The 20,063-nt window shown below is 33.1% G+C and overlaps 3 protein-coding genes and 1 long non-coding RNA gene across 10 annotated transcripts in view; 2 read left to right on the top strand and 2 right to left on the bottom strand.

Annotated features, from left to right (window-relative positions):
* Window positions 1-521: 521 nt before the first annotated feature.
* On the bottom strand, window positions 522-2,532 carry LOC124433309 (interferon-induced 35 kDa protein homolog). Its single transcript, XM_046983070.1, has 6 exons — window positions 2,386-2,532; window positions 2,211-2,301; window positions 1,931-2,087; window positions 1,517-1,774; window positions 987-1,223; window positions 522-658 (listed from the first exon to the last, which is right to left on the bottom strand). The coding sequence occupies exons 2-6, from the start codon at window positions 2,232-2,234 to the stop codon at window positions 522-524; spliced, it is 813 nt and encodes a 270-aa protein (XP_046839026.1). The 5' UTR covers window positions 2,235-2,301; window positions 2,386-2,532.
* A 678-nt stretch (window positions 2,533-3,210) lies between these two features.
* Window positions 3,211-9,333, bottom strand: LOC124433546. 2 transcript variants are annotated; one of them, XR_006944493.1, is made up of 2 exons: window positions 9,306-9,333; window positions 3,211-3,365 (listed from the first exon to the last, which is right to left on the bottom strand). It is a non-coding gene; the product is annotated as an uncharacterized LOC124433546 (long non-coding RNA). The 2 variants fall into 2 exon arrangements; XR_006944494.1 differs by lacking the exon at window positions 9,306-9,333 and adding an exon at window positions 4,045-4,110.
* LOC124433538 overlaps window positions 3,672-20,063 on the top strand; it is a 27,038-nt gene continuing 10,646 nt past the window's right edge. The window contains exons 1-4 of one of the 4 annotated variants that reach the window (XM_046983319.1): window positions 3,672-3,789; window positions 3,933-5,232; window positions 5,342-5,452; window positions 10,639-10,719. In XM_046983319.1, the coding sequence (XP_046839275.1) occupies window positions 3,676-3,789; window positions 3,933-5,232; window positions 5,342-5,452; window positions 10,639-10,719 (1,606 nt within the window). In that variant the 5' untranslated portion in view covers window positions 3,672-3,675. Of the gene's footprint in view, window positions 3,790-3,932; window positions 5,233-5,341; window positions 5,453-9,216; window positions 10,497-10,605; window positions 10,744-20,063 lie in introns of those variants that run through there. The other 3 variants (XM_046983320.1, XM_046983322.1, XM_046983323.1) reach the window with 3 other exon arrangements.
* LOC124433536 (protein mono-ADP-ribosyltransferase PARP14-like) overlaps window positions 12,720-20,063 on the top strand; it is a 22,415-nt gene continuing 15,071 nt past the window's right edge. Inside the window, exons 1-6 of one of the 3 annotated variants that reach the window (XM_046983316.1) lie at window positions 12,720-13,114; window positions 13,211-13,367; window positions 13,452-13,703; window positions 13,929-14,210; window positions 14,317-14,583; window positions 14,662-14,943. In XM_046983316.1, the coding sequence (XP_046839272.1) occupies window positions 13,103-13,114; window positions 13,211-13,367; window positions 13,452-13,703; window positions 13,929-14,210; window positions 14,317-14,583; window positions 14,662-14,943 (1,252 nt within the window). In that variant the 5' untranslated portion in view covers window positions 12,720-13,102. Of the gene's footprint in view, window positions 13,368-13,451; window positions 13,704-13,928; window positions 14,211-14,316; window positions 14,584-14,661; window positions 14,944-15,767; window positions 16,032-16,130; window positions 16,394-16,459; window positions 17,669-20,063 lie in introns of those variants that run through there. The other 2 variants (XM_046983317.1, XM_046983318.1) reach the window with 2 other exon arrangements.

Below are 20,063 nucleotides of genomic sequence, written 5' to 3'. Positions count from 1 at the left end.
ATCATTTGAATCCGAAGTGTTGTTCTCTTTTTCACGATTGGGGACCAAAGAAGGTGTTGACGATCGGTGCGATTCGTGATGATTTATCCCTTCGGAGCTCTCGTCTTCACTTGTGACAGGAGGCACACGATCATTTTTGTTGCCCTTGTTGCTAGGTTTATTATCCTTTGATGTCAATTTACATTCTCTCTCAGAATCTTTACACTTTTTTTCCATGGAAATTCCGAGTTGCTAATTGATCTTTGATGAATTTTGAAATTAAACCTGCTGTTGATTCACCTTTGCGACCTGCGATGAAAAATTCGCGGCCTTTGATATGAATGTCAAATAAAAATTTTGGATTAATGTGAAGATCACTCCAGTCATTGGGTGATTTTGCCAGTGATATTAAGGAACATGTTTTCAACAGTAATTGTTTGAATTAATTCAATTCGTGATGAATGAGAAATCGACAAAACTTTAAGCGACTGAAGTGCAGTTGTCTTAAAAAATAAATATGAACATTTTAATAACTCTCTTGTTTAACAAATCTCTGCAGTCATCATCCTTCTATTTCGGTTCATAATTTTATTTAATTCATCAAATTTAATGTCATATAGTTTCACTGTTAACGTTTTCCCTTCCATTTTGTGTGACTGGCTTGCAGCACTAGCTGCAACTGAAAAAGAAATTTTGCATTAGTGAAAGTGCTTCATATTTAAGTTCAATGACTCAAATTCGAATTTATTTTTATGCATGTTTATCAAGAAAAGCGTCAACTTTCCATCGTCGTCGTTTTACGTCTTGTTTTTGTGGTACACATTTGATTGGGTTATTTTTACAAAATTTTGCATCTTTGCGTACCATGAATGGAAAAAGCAAAACTTTTTGCGAATTTGATTTTATTTGGTCTGCGATGTAGTCGGTTGGCGTTGAAACGTGATTTCGTTTTTGCTTAAGAAAATGACAGACTTCATTACGATGTTCACATAATGATGCTGACAAACCTCCATTTTCTTTAAAAATTACGGTTGCTTCGTTCTTTGCAGGTCCTAGCCTAACCTCTTCTATTTCACCTCCTCCATTTCTCTTCTTTTGAAAATGTATGGCTATTGTATATTCTGTTACTCCATCTGGAAGTCCTTCTACCTTTACTACACAGCCTGGTTTTTCGTCTATTATAAGATTGACTTGAAGTTGTTTTCCCTGAAATTGTCGCTTTTTGTTGGCAAACTTTTGAGCGACTAAAACAAGAAAGTTGTGAGAAGAATGAGTAAAAACTGTTATTCATTAGATATGGTATAATTATCGCGTTAGAAAAGATTAATAATGTTCACCTCATTCTTTTGTACAATCGAAACTTCAAAATACGTGCAAAGCAATTTTATTGGTAAGATTGCATACTGTTTGAAAATGATTAATAATAGCATTGCAATGAATGTATTTTTATTACCCTAAATATGCGGATGCCATAAGCAGGTTTAAGAAATTATTGATCTTTCTCAGTCCTATATACTGAATTAAGATGGTATTATACCTTGAACATCCTCAAACACAACAAAAGCTTTTCCTCCCTCCAAATTAACTTGTTCAACCTTTCCTCCATCATTTCTCTTCTTTTGACAGTAAATGTAAACCGTATTTATTTTGATTTCTTTATGAAAGCCAGATATTAAAACTTTTCGACTCATATTTAACTTTTTCTGAAGTTCATCTAAGTCCTGTGCAGAAACGCGTTCAACTTTCAAACACTTATCCTTTGTTTCTTTCTCTTTGTTCAGGATTCGATCTATTGCTAATCAAGAAGGAATGCATAAATATATTTACTGACATGATTAGGGCTACTTCTGCATGCAATTTTGTTCGCATGATAGTTGTAGTTCCGAAACATCTTTTAGTAGAAATAATAAAATGCGCTTATGATCCAGGGACTAAACTATGCACCACAAACCATCTGTATTTTTTAAAAGAATCATCCCCTTGTCTCGTGATAATAATGTCACTTTCTCAATTTCTTCGCCACCATGTTTTCCTCTCTTAAAGATATGACGCACTTTATCTTCGTCAAAGTCGTCAGAAAGATGAGACACAATTAGCGTTCGTTCATACTACCAATAGACAAGCAAATTTATTAGATTTATTGCCCCAATTGCACTTTCTACTTTCAGCTTCGTTTTTTATTACTTTCATAATTTCCTTGATTATTTAATTGTAACAACATTGCTACGTACCTCTTCAGCCTTTTCAACATTCATCGTTTCAGTGTTATAGGCCGTATTCTATGGTGGATTATTGTTCAGGTTGAGATGCAGAAATTCATGACTAAGTAAAAACAACATAGATGTACTGATATGTACTCACTGTCTATCTTAGTTAGAATGGTCGTTTTCTATCAAAAATACTAACATGTGTTACCTCAAAATGAACGTATTACAGCGCACCGAATGACCTCAGATATTCATATAATCAAAATAAAGCTTACTTTTCGGTGCTTCAAGTGAAAGTGATAATATCATAGGTATTTTCATATGCATTGTTTGTTTTGTTAATTAAGATGTTTGATTATGTTAATCTATATTTAAGTTGAGTTTAATGTCGGAAGTGAAAATGAAATCTTGTATATATTACCAGGTCATTTCAATGCGGAAATTAAATTATCGCTTTATTTACTTTTCGTTGGAATCAAAGTGTATGCAGTTTCATAATCGAAATCGAGAGAGATATCTCTGTTGATGTACGAGAAGTTCTTCAGTTTCCTTAAGTGTGCTGTATATTTCAATTCAAGAAATCATGTATCATGGTGCCGTACAATTTTGATGAAAAGAAAACGCTAAGAATCTCTGGTGTTTCAGAGCTCTTGCATGATGAGATTGTTAAGGCATTACAGGGGACAAACTCAACTGGGTTTACTGGCGATGTTGAGAAAACGTTTGTCCTGAAGGAGAAGACTACGTTCTTGTTGAATTTTTGAAAATATTCAAGGTTATTTCACGAAAATTTTGTTTTGTATTTTAGTAATGCGCACCAAATGTGATAATATATCTTTGCATTTGCATTCTGTAGTTTCTGACGTCAATGCTCCTCAAAGTAACCATACTTCTCTCACTGTCGAAAAATTGAAATCCAAATCAGTAAGTGATTACTTCTTTTTCACTGATATATATATAGTTCATATGCATTCCACAAACGTAAAGATGGGAAGGTGACATGCACATCACTGGAGTCATATTGTAAATCAATCCATGTTTTCATAGCTTTATTACATTTTTAATAGGACGATAACTCTCCCAGCAGTGTTTCAAAAGTTTTGCATGTAGACAATGACAACTTGGGCTCTCCAGAAAAAGGTCTGGTTGAATCTTTCACAGTAAACTCGTTATTCTTACCTGTTTGTAAATGTAAATCGTCCAGGTTGGTATATCCAGAAGGACTGTTTTTGATGTTGTTGACTGATGTTTCGACAACCTAGCGGTAGTCATCTTCAGAGTCAAATGGACGATCTACATTTACAAACATGTAACATTCACCAGGTTCAAACCATTTACTATTAAATATCGTTGATTACTTACGTTACATTATAATGTACCACCATGACATTTGTGTATTTCAGTAATGACAACTTGGGCTCCCAAAAAAGGTCTTGTTAAATCTTGAAACTCGTTAATATATCCACTATGAAATTTGTGTATTTCAGTAATGTGCACCAAATGTGATAATATATCTTTGCGTTTGCATTCTGCAGTTTCTGACGTCAATGCTCCTCAAAGTAACCATACTTCTCCCACTGTCGATAAATTGAAATCCAAATCAGTAAGTGATTACTTTTTTTCACTGATATATATATAGTTTATATGCATTCTACAAACGTAAATATGAGAAGATGGCATGCACATCGCTGGAGTCATATTCTAAATCAATCCATGTTTTCATAGCTTTATTATTTTTTTTAATAGGACGATAACTCTCCCAGCACTGTTTCAGAAGTTTTGCATGTAGGCAATGACAACTTGGGCTCTCAAGAAAAAGGTCTTGTTGAATCTTTCACTGTAACTTCGTTTTTCTTACGTTACATTATGATGTACCACTATGACTACATCCAAAATCTTGAAAATGTATCGAAAAAGATCGAATATAAAGTAAAACCACAAAATGAGAAACTCATGAAGATTATTCCATTAGAAAATATTGATGAACAAAAATATCTATCGGCCATAAATAATTTTATCGATTTCTATCAAAAAAATCACGAAAAGATGATGCATTTAGAAATTGATAAGAAGGACTTTGCGAATGAAATTCGACTGAAGCAATTTTTGATTATTGATTCTTTTCCTGATAAAACAGTTCTCTTTGGAAGAGAAAAACATATCAAAGAAGCAGAAGAATTTTTGAAAAGGCAGAACAAAAGTTCAACATCTCGAAATCAAGATACGCCAAATGTTTACCCTTCTACTCCCAGTAGTTCACCTTGCCCATCAAGTTCTAAAGTGAACCAAAAATCTCAAGCTGACGTCCATTATGTTGTCGTTTACAAAAACGCAAAAATTTCTGTTTATCAAAACGACATCACAAAAGAAGTCGTTGATGTCATCGTAAATCCAGCAAACGAGGATTTAAATCACAACGGAGGTGCAGCAAAAGCAATTGTAGATGCTGGAGGATTGATTATCCAAATGGAAAGTACTGAAATCATGAAAAAGCGTAGATCCCGTTTGAAACCAGGCGATGTTGAAATAACAGAATCTGGAAAGTTGCCCTGTACTAGTATTATTCACGCCGTAGGTCCAAGATGGCACAATTTCAATGATAAAAACAAAGCCAAGCATTATTTGAGTGTTGCCATTGAAAAATGTTTAATATCTGCAAATAATCGAGGTTTAAGCAGTATTACCATACCAGCCATAAGTTCAGGTATATTTGGTGTTCCTGTGAAAATATGTGCTGAGGTACTTTTTGACGCCGTGATAAATTTTTTAAATACATCTTCACCTGGTCTTCTTAAAGATATCCGTTTTGTAAATATTGACGAGATGACTACAAGTGTGTTTATGGAAGAATTGAAAAAACGGTTTTCTAGAGCAGTAGAACGTAAAGAGGTTTTTTTTCATAAAAGTATGTCCGGGTCAAATGAAATGTCAAAGGAGCTTGAGCTGTTTACTCAAAGTTATAATTCAAATGGAAAATTTCAACATTCGAAAAATGGCAAAAGAACTGAATATCAAGGAGGTCACGACTCACGTGTTGTTACAAAAGGTATCTAATTAAGACGTTGATTAAGTATACATTGTAAAACTTATTATTATTTCAAAAATGCTCTATCGATTTAATGTTTTGATTTTGCAAATACTATTTTTTCTTACAGGAAATGGAATTCTGGAATCAAATCTTGATCCAAATGCTCAGTCGTTTAGTCCTCCAAAAGGCAATAGTTGCAGAATATCTCATGTCAATAATTCTAAAGTTGTGAAGGCAAATGCTCTGACAAGCAAGATACACAATGGTATGTTTCTTTTCTCAGAGTGCGATGGAATATTCCTAATCATTTATCATAATTTATTTCAAACACATGAATTAGATTTATGGAAAGTTAATTTTCTCCACTTGTAGGTGAAAGTACAGTCCATGATCCTTTATGTGTTCAACAACACAAATCTTCTTCAGAAGATGAAAAAAACCATATGTCTGTCGAGATTGAAGAAAGAAGACACTTGAAAAATGTGGTCATTCATTTTGTGCGAGTTGCATTGAAGAGGCATTTAAACATGACAAAAAATGTCCCATTTGCTTCTATGTGTACGGTGTTATCATTGGTGATCAACCTGAAGGAAAAATGACTTACAGTTTTTCCAATAAATCTTTGCCTGGTTACCCTTCTTGTGGGATTATTTATATAAAATATAGTTTTCCACAAGGTACTCAAGGTAAAGACCATCCTAATCCAGGCAAGCCATATCAAGGAACAACACGACATGCATATCTTCCTGACAATGAAGAAGGAAACAAAGTACTTAGATTACTTCAAAAAGCTTTCAAGCAAAAACTGACCTTTACCATTGGACGGTCGTCAACAACTGGTGCAGAAGGTGTTATAACTTGGAATGACATTCATCATAAAACTAACGTGAATGGAGGCTCATCAGCGTAAGTGAAGATTGAAATATTCGTTCCCATCGACATGAAATTAAAATCCATAATTGTCTTGTTGTGAACAATGTTGACTTTTTATCTCATATTTAGATATGGTTACCCTGATCCAACATATCTTAGACGAGTCCAGGAAGAATTGGCTGCCAAAGGAATTGTTTAAGATTTTGGAAAATTGTTGATGAGTAGTGGTTCAGAGATTTATAATACTTAAAATAGTATTGAAACAAAAATCAAAATTTGTTAAATTTTCTGCTTAGATTATTTAACTTTTGCTTAGAAACAAATGTTTACTAAGAAAGATACGTCTGTTGTTAATATCGTTTTATTTTAATCCAATAAGTTTTTATTCATAGTTTCTAAACATTTGTACAATTCGTTACCATGTAAAATCAGATTTTGTGTTATGATATTATAAATTTGGAAATTGTCGATTCATGGATTTAGTCATTTTAGTACATATTAACTCTTGTTTCAAGATCAATGTCTCGTGACATTATTTTGTTATAAGGTGAAATAACTTTGGAAGTTAAATTGAAACATGCTTCAATGTACAGAGAATAGTCATGATATTTTATAATTCAGACTTGCTGTTCTTTCGTTTTGTTTGCTGAAAAAGCCTCGAAAAACAGTTTAAGTGCTAGGATGCCTTAGCTTTATCACTGACTACATCTTTGAGTTGCATTTAAAAATTCTAGTGAATTTTAGCAATGTTTAAATCTCTGAAGTAAAAATATTAACAATGTTTTGTGATCAAACCTTCTGTTTTATGTTGAAGAATTATATCGGACTTGTTTCTACGTCCATATTTGTTATTAAGGCAACAATGTCAACGTAAACTTTGCTTCAGGAAAGTGAAACAGCTATACGTCAATTCCAATATTCTTTTCACTGTATTGTCAATTTATCGCGAGCTTAACGTAGTTATGCTATTAGTGTATGGATTTGAATGTTAACGAGCTTGTACTTCTTTAGATTTGAAAGGTTATTGGCCCGTCCACGCATATCTAATCAAATCTGAAGGTTGCAGAATAGTTTTTCAGACCATTCAATAAAACCGTGTTAACTTGTGCGACTACTGAATTACCTAATAAACCTATATACATATAATTGATATAAGTAAATATAGTGCCGGTCGAACTAGTGTCAATTAATGTGAATGGAGCTCATAGTGATCTTGATTTAATTAAAGGCGAAAATGCTTTCATCGCTTTGTAGTTTGTGAAAATTTAAAAAAATTTGACATGAGTTGATTATTTAATTTTGTAGTGAAAGCTGTTTTAAAGTCGATTCACCACTTTTGTTTCTCAATATCAAAATGTAATTGTAAAAGATGTGTCTGGACTTCCTGAGTATTACTTTTAAATATGTATATTTACGACAAATTGAACTTTTTTCAATATGTACTTAGATACTTTTTAGCAAGTCAAATGGTCCATCACAGCAAATGAAAGGAATCACTTTGACTGTCGAACTTTCCTTGTTTAAGACACCGTGCTGTTGTGCTTTTCCTAAAAGAAAACAGATTTTACTTTCAAAGTGAAAATGAAAGGAAATTCTATTTTCATATAGCATGGCTTTGATTAATTTTGATAAAAATAAATGCTTGATTGCCCACAACTTTTCTGGTGTATTTTTTGCAAAGCAGTGGCTTGTGAAAACACGAATGAGAAAGCTTGAGCTAAGGATATTTTCAACAGGAAACCAACTCTACTGGGTTCAGGCTGTTAAAATTCACTTTCAAAAGAAACAATGTTGAGCAGAATCTTTGTGTGTCCTGGAGGAAAGAGATGCAACCCATGTACCATCTGTCTAGTTGAGTTTATATCAGAAAATATTTGAACCGAGGTTATTACGAAATTTTATTATTATTATTGATTTTACTTATTGAGCGATGAAACATAACATCATGCATATCTTGTTACGTTTGCATTCTGCAATGGCAAGTTGTGCGATACATGCTTCAAATTAATGAAATACTACTCTCAGATCTATTCAAAAATCACTTTGAAATCGACGTAAAAGTCGATTTTATTCATCGGATTTGTCACTGAAATGTATAAGGTCGGAATTTGTTTCAGCACATGCTGGTGCAGTAAATTGTTCAAGGAGCAAAGTAGCAGATGGTTAGTACGAGAAATCAACTAGCATCGTGAAATATCGTTCATCTGTAGTTCTGATGTGTGCAATGATGGTGTAGGATGTTAGTTTATTTTTCTGCTTTAATATTTGAAAAGTGACTAATTTCCATGGAAAATTTTGCACTGTTTCAAAACTTTGGTGACACTTTCGTTGATGTTTCTACCCTAAGAAAATTGATTAACGTTCTTCACTTATTTTTTTAGATTTGAAAATCAGTAAATGTTTCAAAATTTCATAGACAATGTCTTCATTCAAGGAATGTATCATATTCGATGAAAAGAAACGGTATCTCTTTCATAGGCTGATGTGAATTGAAATCAATAATGTTTACTGGCAAGAGAATTTAGTAACAATATTTCAAAGGAAAAGGTTTTTCATTTTCTGATCGCAAACTTCAAGCAGCATGGTAACTTACTGTGCAACAGAAGGAAACAATATATATACTGTTCATTTATTGCGAAATGGCAATATGAACAATCATTGTTTCGACCAACTCAAATTATCGCATGGAACAATCTAGTCAATTATAAACTCGTCAACTTGAGTTCTTATCAAAAGATTTTGGTAAATCTTTCACTGTAAGCTCATCATTTTACATGGTGATATTATTTGATTATCGTGCAAATTATACAGTTTAAGTTATTGCACTTTATTGTTTGAAAATCATGATTACTCTTTTCGTTTTGTACAAATTTCAACTTATGTGTTTTGATCTGTAGTTTTATAATATATTTTACTAGGAAATCTGATGAAAATTCTAGTCACTAGTTCAAAAATATTGGCAGGAATGACATCATTTGCGTTATTGTGAATTTTCATTTGCATCAAGTTGCTACCCTAAGACAAACTTCTTTCACTACGTTCTTAAATTTCATATTTCCATCAAATATATCATATTTTTAGAACGATTATGAAAATCCCAGTCATATTGTAAATTCCAGTTTTACTGTTTCGGAAAGTTTTGCATGTAGACAATGACAACTTGGGCTCTCTAGAAAAAGATCTTGTTGAGTATTTCACAGTAAACTCGTTATTCTTACGTTACATTATGATGTACCACTATGACATGATCCAAAATCTTGAAAATGTATCGAAAAAGATCGAATACAAAGTCAAACCACAAAATGAGAAACTCATGAAGATTATTCCATTAGAAAATGTTGATGAACAAAAATACCAATCAGCCATAAATGATTTCGTCTCTTTCTATCAAAGAATACACGAAAAGATGAGGCATTTCGAAATTGATAAAAACGAATTTGTGAATGAAATTCCAATGAAGCATTTTTTGATTGTTGATTCATTTCCTGATAAAACAATTCTTTATGGAAGAGAAACTGATATCAAAGAAGCAGAAGAATTTTTGAAAAGGCCGAACAAAAGTTTGACATCTCAAAATCAAGACACGCCAAATGTTTACCCTTCTACTCCTAGTAAGTTAGCTTGCCCATCAAGTCCTAAAGTGAACCAAAAATCTCAAGCTGACGTCCATTCTGTTGTCGTTTACCAAAACGCAAAAATTTCTGTTTATCAAAACGACATCACAAAAGAGGTGGTTGATGTCATCGTAAATCCAGCAAACGAGGATTTAAATCACAACGAAGGTGCAGCAAAAGCAATTGTAGATGCTGGAGGATTGATTATCCAAATGGAAAGTATTAGAATCATGAATAAACGTGGATCAAGTTTGAAACCAGGCGATATTGAAATAACAGGATCTGGGAAGTTGACTTGTAAATATATTATTCACGCTGTGGGTCCAAGATGGCACAATTTTAATGATAAAAATAAAGCCAAACGTTATTTGAGTGTTGCCGTTGAAAAATGTTTAATAACTGCAAATAATCGAGGCTTAAGAAGTATCGCCATACCAGTCATAACTTCAGGTACATTTGGTGTTCCTGTGACAATATGTGCTGAGGTACTTTTTGACGCCGTGATAAATTTTTTGAAAAAATCTTCATCTGGTGGTCCTCTTAAAGATATCCGTTTTGTAAATATTGACGACATGACTACAAGTGTGTTTGTGAAAGAATTGAAAAAACGGTTTTCTGGAGCAGTAGAACGTAAAGAGGTTTTTTTTCATAAAAGTATGTCCGGGTCAAATGAAATGTCAAAGGAGCTTGAGCTGTTTACTCAAAGTTTAAATTCCAATGGAAAATTTCAATATTCGAAAAATGGCAAAAGAACTGAATATCAAGGAGGTCACAACTCACGTGTTGTTACAAAAGGTATCTAATTAAGACGTTGAATTAGTAAACATTGTGAAACTTATTATTATTTCAAAAATGCTCTATCGATTTAATGTTTTAATTTTGCAAATGCTATTTTTTCTTACAGGAAATGGAATTCTGGTGTCAAATCTTGATCCAAATGCTCAGTCTTATAGTCCTCCCAAATCCAATAGTTGCAGAATATCTCATGTCAATAATTCTAAAGTTGTGAAAGCAAATGCTCCGAGAAGCAAGATACACGATGGTATGTTTCTTTTCTCAGAGCGCGATGGAATATTCCTAATTCATTTATCATCATTTATTTCAAACACATGAATTATATTTATGGAAAGTAAATTTTCTTCACTTGTAGGTGAAAGTACAGTCCTTGATCCTTTATATGTTCAACAACACAAATCTTCTTATAAGAAGGAAGAAAAATGTACAATATGTCTGTCGGAGATTAGAAAAATAAAGACACTTGAAAAATGTGGTCATTCATTTTGTACAAGCTGCATTGAAGAGGCATTTAAACATAACAAAAAATGTCCATTTGCTCCTATGTGTACGGTGTTATCATTGGTGATCAACCTGAAGGAACGATGACTTCCAGTGTTTTAACAAAATCTTTGCCTGGTTACCCTTCTTGTGGGACCATTTATATAAAATATAGTTTTCCACAAGGTATTCAAGGTAAAGAACATCCTAATCCAGGCAAGCCATATCAAGGAACAACACGACATGCATATCTTCCCTGCAATGACGAAGGAAAAAAAGTACTTAAATTACTTCAAAAAGCTTTCAAGCAAAAACTGACCTTTACTATTGGACGGTCGTCAACAACTGGTGTAGAAGATGTTATAACTTGGAATGACATTCATCATAAAAGTAACATGAATGGAGGCCCATCAGCGTAAGTATTGATTGAAATATTTGTTCTCATCGACATGAAATTAAAATCTATAATTGTCTTGTTGTGAACAATGTTGACTTCAATTTCTATTTAGAAATGGTTACCCTGATCCAACATATCTTAAACGAGTCCAGGAAGAATTGGCTTCCAAAGGAATTTTTGAATAAAAGATATTGGAGAAATTGTTAATGAGTTGTGGTTCTGGAATTTGAGATTCACATTTTCTGCTTTTACACAGATTTTTGTTGTGATTTAACTTTTCCTTTAGAAAAAAATGAGTGTTTTCTTAAAATGTTTATGAACAGTACATATAAAGATTTGTTGTTAATATCGTTTTATTTTTGTTTTTTTTTCAGTCATCCGTTTTTATAAATAATACAACAGATTTATTCATAGTTTCTAAACTTTCTGTATTGTACGAATTCGTTACATGCATGTATCATTTAATCAGTTATTTTGCTGTTATGTCGCCATATTATAAATAAAGTTGGAAATTGTCGATTTGTTATTGATTTCATCACGGATTTAGTCATTTTTAGTAACATATTAACTCTTGTTTCAAGTCATCAATGTCTCGTGACATTATTTTGTTATAAGAAACAAGTGAAATAACTTGTGGAAGTTGAACATTGTGAAACGTTGTAAAATAATTTTGGATGTTTATGCCAAATTATCGTTTTGTTAAGTCTTCAACAAGCTTCTAATGTTGTTTTTTGATAGTCATGATCCATCTTATAACTAAGACTTGCTGTTTTTTTCGTTTTGTTTGCTGAAAAACCTTCTTAGAAAAGACAGGATTAAGGTGCTAGGGATACGCCTTAGCTTTGCAAAGGATCAAATCAGAGATAACAAAATGTATACTATTCAGAGCTGTATGTTAACCTGTCATGGATGAACTTGGTGTTGAGACTTTAGAAAGCTTGAGGTTGCTGTTGCTTTATATTTTGAGTATGGAAATTTATATTTTTACCTTAGAGTAGAAATATGCACAAATGCTTGTTTTAATGGCTGCCGTTTTATATTTTTTCACCTTTGACTTACAGGACTCAAATGTGATCACTGACTTTACATCTTTTTCTTTGAGTTGTATTAATGAAAATTCTAGTGAATTTTCAGCAATGTTTAAATCGTCTGACAAATGTATTGGTGAGACAAATGGTCTGACAAATGTTTAAATCGTCTGACAAATGTTTAAATCGTTTGACAACTGTTTAAATCGTCTGACAAATGTATAAATGTAATCGTGTATCGTAAGTAAACTCAGTCAATACAAGCTTCAGTATTGAAAGTGAAACAGCATAGTTAATTTACGTCAATTCCAAGAAAATCACAGCAGGTTGCCTGAAATATGTTTCACTTACTTTCACTATAACTTGTCAACAAAACCTTTATCGCGAGTTTAACGTAGTTGAGCTGATTTTAATGTATTGATGGATGGAGAGAATTGAATGTTAACGAAACATTTGCTTGTATCTTCCTACAACATATTCATTTGGAAAATATCCACTTTTTGAAAGGTACTGTGCACTGTGGCCCGTCCACGCATATCTAATTACAAAACAAGCTCTGAAGATCTGCGGTAGGCACCAGATTTTATCTGTTTTACATTTTAAAACGAAGCTTTTCTAAGTAGATTTTGCAGACCATTTCGTTTTAAAATCAAAACCGTGGACTTTAACAAGTCGTGTAAAGAACCCGACTACAAATAGAAATGAATGATCAGGTATTAAATAAAACCTATAGCTTTCGATTTTGGTAAATATCATGAATGAGCATTGTAAACGAATAATGTTCCTAGATGTCTGCATTGTCTTTAAAGAATGAAAGAACAATTTTGGTGTCTGGTTTACCTGATAGTGCGACAAGCAAACGGGTGACGATGCACTTTCAAAAGACAAAAAATGGTGGGGGAGATATTAAGGAAGTGAAGATGCTTGGTCAGGGGAATGCAAGAGTTACTTTTGTGGATCGTACAGGTAATTTGTGAAAATATTCTTTGGAGTATTTATGCTAAAATTTGAGATGTGTTAATTGATATCCTTACTGTTCATATTTTGTAGTGGCAAAGCGTGTTTTAGAAGTCGAACAAATCTTTGAAGCTACCATTTTGAATGTACAATTGGAAGAAAATGAATTATTTCAAAATGTGGAAATTGGCAAAAGAAAGGTTCTTGTGTCTGGCCTTCCTGAGGATATTACAGAAAATGCTGTTAAAATTCACTTTCAAAAGAAAAGAAACAGTGGTGGAGATGTCGAAAAAGTGAATTTACTGAAAGATGGTTTTGCTGAAATTGTTTTCGAAAAAGCTGAAGGTGAGAGAAATTTTCACAGATGCATCTCGAGGAGTTGAGGTAGTAGCGTATTAAGTTTCTCTCGCGTCTATAGTTGCCAGTCAAGTGGTCCGTACACAGCAAATAATGAAGAGAATCACTTTGACTGTCGAACTTATAAAAAATGAAACATTCCAAAAAGAAAAAATTGATGTTTTCAGAGATACATCTTGAGACAGTAGTGTACCATATTTTTCTCACGTCTAGTTGCCAGTCAGGTGGTTCATACTCAGCAAATAATGAAAGGAAAGATTTTGAACGTCGAACTTATGGAAAATGAAACATTTGAAAGGGAAGAAAATGATGTTTACGAGGAAACGTCAGACAAGATTTCTCGTTCAGTTGTTGTGTCTTCTCTTCCTGAAGGAGTTAAAAAAAACAATCTCCATATTCATTTTCAGAAGAAAAAAAATGGAGGAGGGGATATTTCTGAAGTTCAAATTTTTCCTGATAAAAATCAAGCCCTTGTTGTGTTTGATGATATTCAAGGTTTGTTTTGCAAACAATAATCCAATAAATAAATGCTTTGATTGCCTCACAACTTTACATAAAAACATGAACGTTGTATGTTTTTGCATTTTATATATTCTTGCAGTGGCAAGGAGGGTTGTGAAAACTGAGCAAACAATTTGTGGAAAGGTTCTAAAGCTTGAGCTTCAAAGTGATATTTTATCCAAAACAAATGCAGAAACCTCGGAAGAAAATGTGGAAGAAAGGGTTCTTGTATCTGGCCTTCCGGAGGATGTTACAGAAAATGCTGTTAAAATTCACTTTCAAAAGAAAAAAAATGGTGGTGGTGACATTAAAGAAGTGAATTTGCTTAAAAATGGTTTTGCTGAAATTGTTTTCGAAAAAGCTGAAGGTGAGAGAAATTTTCAGAGATGCCATCTTGGGTACAGTAATGTGCCATATGAATGTACCATATTTTTCTCACGTCTAGTTGCCAGTCAGGTGGTTCATACTCAGCAAATAATGAAAGGAAAGATTTTGAACGTCGAACTTATGGAAAATGAAACATTTGAAAGGGAAGAAAATGATGTTTACGAGGAAACGTCAGACAAGATTTCTCGTTCAGTTGTTGTGTCTTCTCTTCCTGTCGGAGTTAAAAAAAACAATCTCCATATTCATTTTCAGAAGAAAAAAAATGGAGGAGGGGGTATTTCTGAGGTTCATATTTTTCCTGATAAAAATCAAGCCCTTGTTGTGTTTGATGATATTCAAGGTTTGTTTTGCAAACAATAATCCAATAAGTAAATGCTTTGATTGCCCCACAACTTTACATAAAAACATGAACGTTGTATATTTTTGCATTTTATATATTCTTGCAGTGGCAAGGAGGGTTGTGAAAACTGAGCAAACAATTTCTGGAAAGGTTCTAAAGCTTGAGCTTCAAAGTGATATTTTATCCAAAACAAATGCAGAAACCTCGGAAGAAAATGTGGAAGAAAGGGTTCTTGTATCTGGCCTTCCGGAGGATGTTACAGTAAATGCTGTTAAAATTCACTTTCAAAAGAAACGAAATGGTGGTGGTGACATTAAAGAGTGAATTTGCTTAAAATGGTTTTGCTGAAATTGTTTTGAGAAAGCTGAAGGTGAGAGAAATTTTCAGAGATGCATCTTGGGACAGTAGTGTGCCATATAATGTACCATATTTTTCTCACGTCTAGTTGCCAGTCAGGTGGTTCATACTCAGCAAATAATGAAAGGAAAGACTTTGAACGTCGAACTTATGGAAAATGAAACATTTGAAAGGGAAAAAATGATGTTTACGAGGAAACGTGTGACAAGAATTCTCGTTCAGTTGTTGTGTCTTCTCTTCCTGAAGGACTTAAGGAACACGAGCTTCATATTCACTTTCAGAAGCAAAAAAACGGTGGTGGTGATATTTCTGAAGTTCATATTTTTCCTGATAAAAATCAAGCATTTGTTGTGTTTGATGATATTCAAGGTTTGTTTTGCAAAAAGAAATAAATATTTTGAGTCGCTAAAAACTTTCATAAATCATGAATGTTAATCATGACTTATGCATTTTATATATTCTTGCAGTGGCAAGAAGAGTTGTGAAAACCGAACAAAGAATACATGGAAATATTCTTAATCTCGAACTCCAAAATGATTTTTTATCAAAAACAAATGAAATAACTACAAAAGAAAGAACGATCATTATCTCAGATCTACCAAACGATTTCACTGAAAATGATGTAAAATTTCACTTTGAAAAGAAACAACATGTCGACGAAGACCTGGGAAGGAAAGTCGAAGTTTTATTTATCGGAAGCACGGCATTAGTTGTATTTGAAAATGGTGAAGGTGCGTTGTTTGTTAGATAAAAAGAAGTAGCGAATATATTATCTTTACTGGTTGCACTATTTTTCCTGAATTTGTTTCAGTCTTTTTAATTTATAACAGAGGCCAAAAAAGCTGCTGAAACTGCACAAATCGTGAGAGGGGAGACGCTTGACGTAAATCTGTTCAAGGAGCAAAATTTAGCAGATGAGTTGATTAAAAAATATGATCAGAATAGCCATGAAACGATGACATCAACACATAGCATTGAAAAAGAAACAAAAAGTGAAATATCTTATGATTCATCTGGGGATCACTTAAATAACGAAAAAGAAGCTGAGAATTTGAATGGTGCTAAATACTGGAAGAGTGGTGTAACAAATAATGTTAGTTTATTTTTCTGTTTTAATATTTGATGGATAATTTATGAGTTGTATTTTTCTGTGTTTTAGATAAATCCAGTATTTTCCGAAGTTTGTGCCACAATTCGTCCCGACTTGCTACACACTGCTTCACAAGAATATTGGAGGAAATTCTTTGAAGTGATTCAAAAATCGTCCTCAATAACATGGTCTCATGGAGTGTTTGGTGTTTATTTAAAGGGAAGTCTTGATGATGTCGTAAAGGCAGGAGAGTTGCTTTTATTACATTGGCAGAAGAAGTTTGAAAATGGTACTAATGACAATACTGACGTTCCACAAGAAACAGTCGTCAGCGTTGACAACAAAAGCCAAAGAAATCAAGACGAACTTCAAACAAGGTCTAATTTCTCAATACATCAGAAAGAGTTGAAATATGAAAAGGAAACTCCGCAACAAATGCAATCTCTTCCAGGAACTTATTCTGAAAATTCAACTTTCCATCACCCCCAAAGAATTCTAAACTCTGGAAATCCTTTTTTTCTTGGCATGAGTGGTTTTCAGAACTTCCCACCTATAGTTACCCCTAACAAACTTGTCTCAATGGATAAAAAGAATGAAGCACTACACTCCAAGGTAGATGAAGACAACAAGAATACAGCTGGCTCATATGGCGAAACAAAATATGAGGAGGGAAGCAGAAAAATATCTAATGCATCGATTGCAAACACTGAAGAGCGTCTTTCTAATTTTACAAAACATTCTGAGTCTTCAAACACATCGAGCAATCACACTAAACAATCTAAATCATTTGGCATACAAAGTAATATTCCATCGACAGTCCAGGTAGACGCTAAACCTCATACAGATTGTGTTGAAGAAAATTCAACCACTTCTTCTGAAAGCGAATCAGATTTCGGAAGTGATCCATCATCTACAAATGAAATTTCATTAAAGAGTCAAGAAAAGGAAAATTTTAGTTCATGCGAGAGTCTTCAGGATTCGATGCAAAATAGCAATAATTCTTCCAAGGAGCATGCCTCTTCCTTGTCACCTGAAACATCTGTTGTTGCTCCAGAAAATCGAAAAATAGCTGCTAATTTTTTGCATTCTAAGAATACTCAGTAAAAGGAATCAATTGAGAAACGCTGTCTGTCGAGTAAATTAAACCTTTACTCATAAAATTTGATGATAAAGACGATTGGAAGATCCAACGATGAAGTGAAATATCATTCGATATTTTGCAAATGAACATCAGAAAAATCATGTGTTTGTTTATATAAAGTTTTTTTTTGAGTTTGAGTCAGGCGTGTGCAATTTTTAGATTCCTGCAGTTTCGCCCTTTCCATGATTCCCACCAAAGAATAATTGCAATAAAGGCCTTAGATCTCGATAAGTATTTTTTTACCATAGTGTGAAAAATCAATGCTTTAATATGATAGAGCAAAGAAAAAATAAGCATGTAGTATAAGCAGATATGAGTTTGAAACTTAAGTCTCCTCTCCCCCATTTCCCTTGTTCCCTTATTTTGCATGATCATTTATCCTTTTCTTCGTATAATCATGCAACGTATATTCTCAATATATTAGCTTTCATTTGTAAGTAAATTAGCATTACCGTAGGACAGGGGTCTCCAAACTACGGCCCGCGGGCCAGATGCGGCCCGTCGGGCCTCTCAATCCGGCCCACAGAGGCACTTAAGAAAAAAATATAAACAAAATAAACTTTTTGCAGAAAGTTCACGTTATGATGCAAGCCAACTTGCAAGAGTGGCTTACGTCAATTTTTGTCCCAACTTCCTACTTCTGTTTCAAGCACATTGCGAAATTTAAAAAGCTGAAGGATAACGTGGATTAATGTTTTAAATATAATTATTTAAAACATGATAATGCAACTTGGTCAAGTTCTGCGTGCGACTGATAAAATCTTCAGTATTTGCATATGTATCATTTTGTTTTATTATTTGAAGTATGTAAATATTATTCATATTTAGTTGAATTAAATATCAAAAGTGAAATTGGCAACAGATCAATATTTAATCTTGTCCTACATATATATGATAATTTGGTATCTCTGAAAATGATCTATATATAAAAAAATGTTTTAATGTAAGTTTAAATAGTTTTTTCAGCAAATGAAAAATTGCTGTATTTATGTTTTCCTTGAAGACACATGCTGAGCTTTTCTTAGAATCAATTTGCAGTTTCATAATTGAAATCGATAGAGAAACGTATATTGACGTTAGTGGTTCTAAGTATTCTTAAGTTTGATGTATACATTTTAATTTAACAAATCATATAGCATGGCGTCGTACGATTTTAATGAAAAGAAAGCACCGAGAGTCTTCGACTTTTCAAACCATTGACTAACTCCATTGGGTTTTATGGTAATGTTGACGAATTTATGTTTGTCTTTGTTTTTTCAATCTAAAATAGAAATTCAAAACGGTAAATTAATTTGTCAATTGCTTTGTGAATTGAGTACTTATAGTCGATCAATCATCAAACGTAGAGATGCAAATGTATGTCATCATTGGAGTTAGTAATTGTGAATCTTAGTAAGTTAAGGTTGACATTTATATTGGAGAAAATCGGTGAAAGGGGTTTCACCATTTTTATTTGTACTTATTAATATCTTATTCATGTTCTCATCACAGTTTTATCATCTCTTACAAGGTTTATGAAAACTCAAGCAAAATTTGAAAAATTTGGAAGATGGACAACTCAAAATTCCTTACGCTTTTTTATTAACAGAACCTCAGTCAAATCGTAATAATATGGGGCTTTCCATTGGTAAAACTTATTTCAAAATGAAAGGGACTTTGAAATTTGTGTTTTCAAATTTGTGGACAATATTTTATTGCTGTTTCCTTGTGTGCCATGATCGCCTACTACATACTTATCAACTGTACAGTCCGGTCAACTTGAAATCCGATGAAAAAGATCTTGGTGAAACCATTACTATAAGTTGGTTATACTTACGTTATATTATGACTTATCACTATGAGATCATTCAAAATCTTGAAAATGTATCGAAAGAGATTACATTTGAAGTCAAATCACCCAGTGAACGATTCATGACGATTATTCCATTAGACAATGTTGATCAGCCAGAATTCCAAAACGCCATCAAAGTTTTTGTCTCTTTCTATCAAAAAAACCACGAGGATATGAAGCAGTATGAAATTGATAAAAAGGATTTTATGCATGAAATTCCTACAAAGTTTTTCTTGATTGTCGATTCACTGCCTGATAAAATAATTCTTTTTGGAAAGAATGCTGATATTGAAAACGCTGCTAAATTTTTAAAAAGTAGAAATAAAAGTTTGAATTTTGAAAATCCAGCCACATCCAATAATTGTTTTTCTACTTCCAGTAGATCCTTCAATTCAGCTAATACTACTTTCTACAGAAAGAACGAAAAATCTCGCGACCGTTCTGTTTTCTGTTATCAGAAGACAAAAATTTCTGTTTATCAAAACGACATCACAAAAGAAGTGGTTGATGTCATCGTAAATCCAGCAAACGAGTATTTAGATCATAGTGGAGGTGCAGCAAAAGCAATTGTAGATGCTGGAGGTTGGATTATCCAAACGGAAAGTAATTATATCATGGAAAATCGTCAGTCAAGTTTGAAACCAGGAGATGTTGAAATGACAGGATCTGGAAATTTGCCCTGTCATTATATTATTCACGCT

This window comes from Xenia sp. Carnegie-2017, unplaced genomic scaffold, assembly GCF_021976095.1.
Source record: "Xenia sp. Carnegie-2017 unplaced genomic scaffold, XeniaSp_v1 HiC_scaffold_13, whole genome shotgun sequence".
NCBI classification, from domain to species: Eukaryota; Metazoa; Cnidaria; class Anthozoa; order Malacalcyonacea; family Xeniidae; genus Xenia; species Xenia sp. Carnegie-2017.
Note: the sequence above shows the minus strand (reverse complement) of the source record. Positions and strands in the feature narration are given on the sequence as shown.

Excerpts from the sequence above, each read along its gene's own strand:
- LOC124433309 (XM_046983070.1), bottom strand. The coding sequence starts at position 2,234 with ATGAATGTTGAAAAGGCTGAAGAG. Across the intron at positions 2,088-2,210 it reads ATGTTGAAAAGGCTGAAGAG|TATGAACGAACGCTAATTGT; the intron begins GTACGTAGCAAT and ends GTCTATTGGTAG. Across the intron at positions 1,775-1,930 it reads TCTTTTAAAAAATACAGATG|CAATAGATCGAATCCTGAAC; the intron begins GTTTGTGGTGCA and ends CTTCTTGATTAG.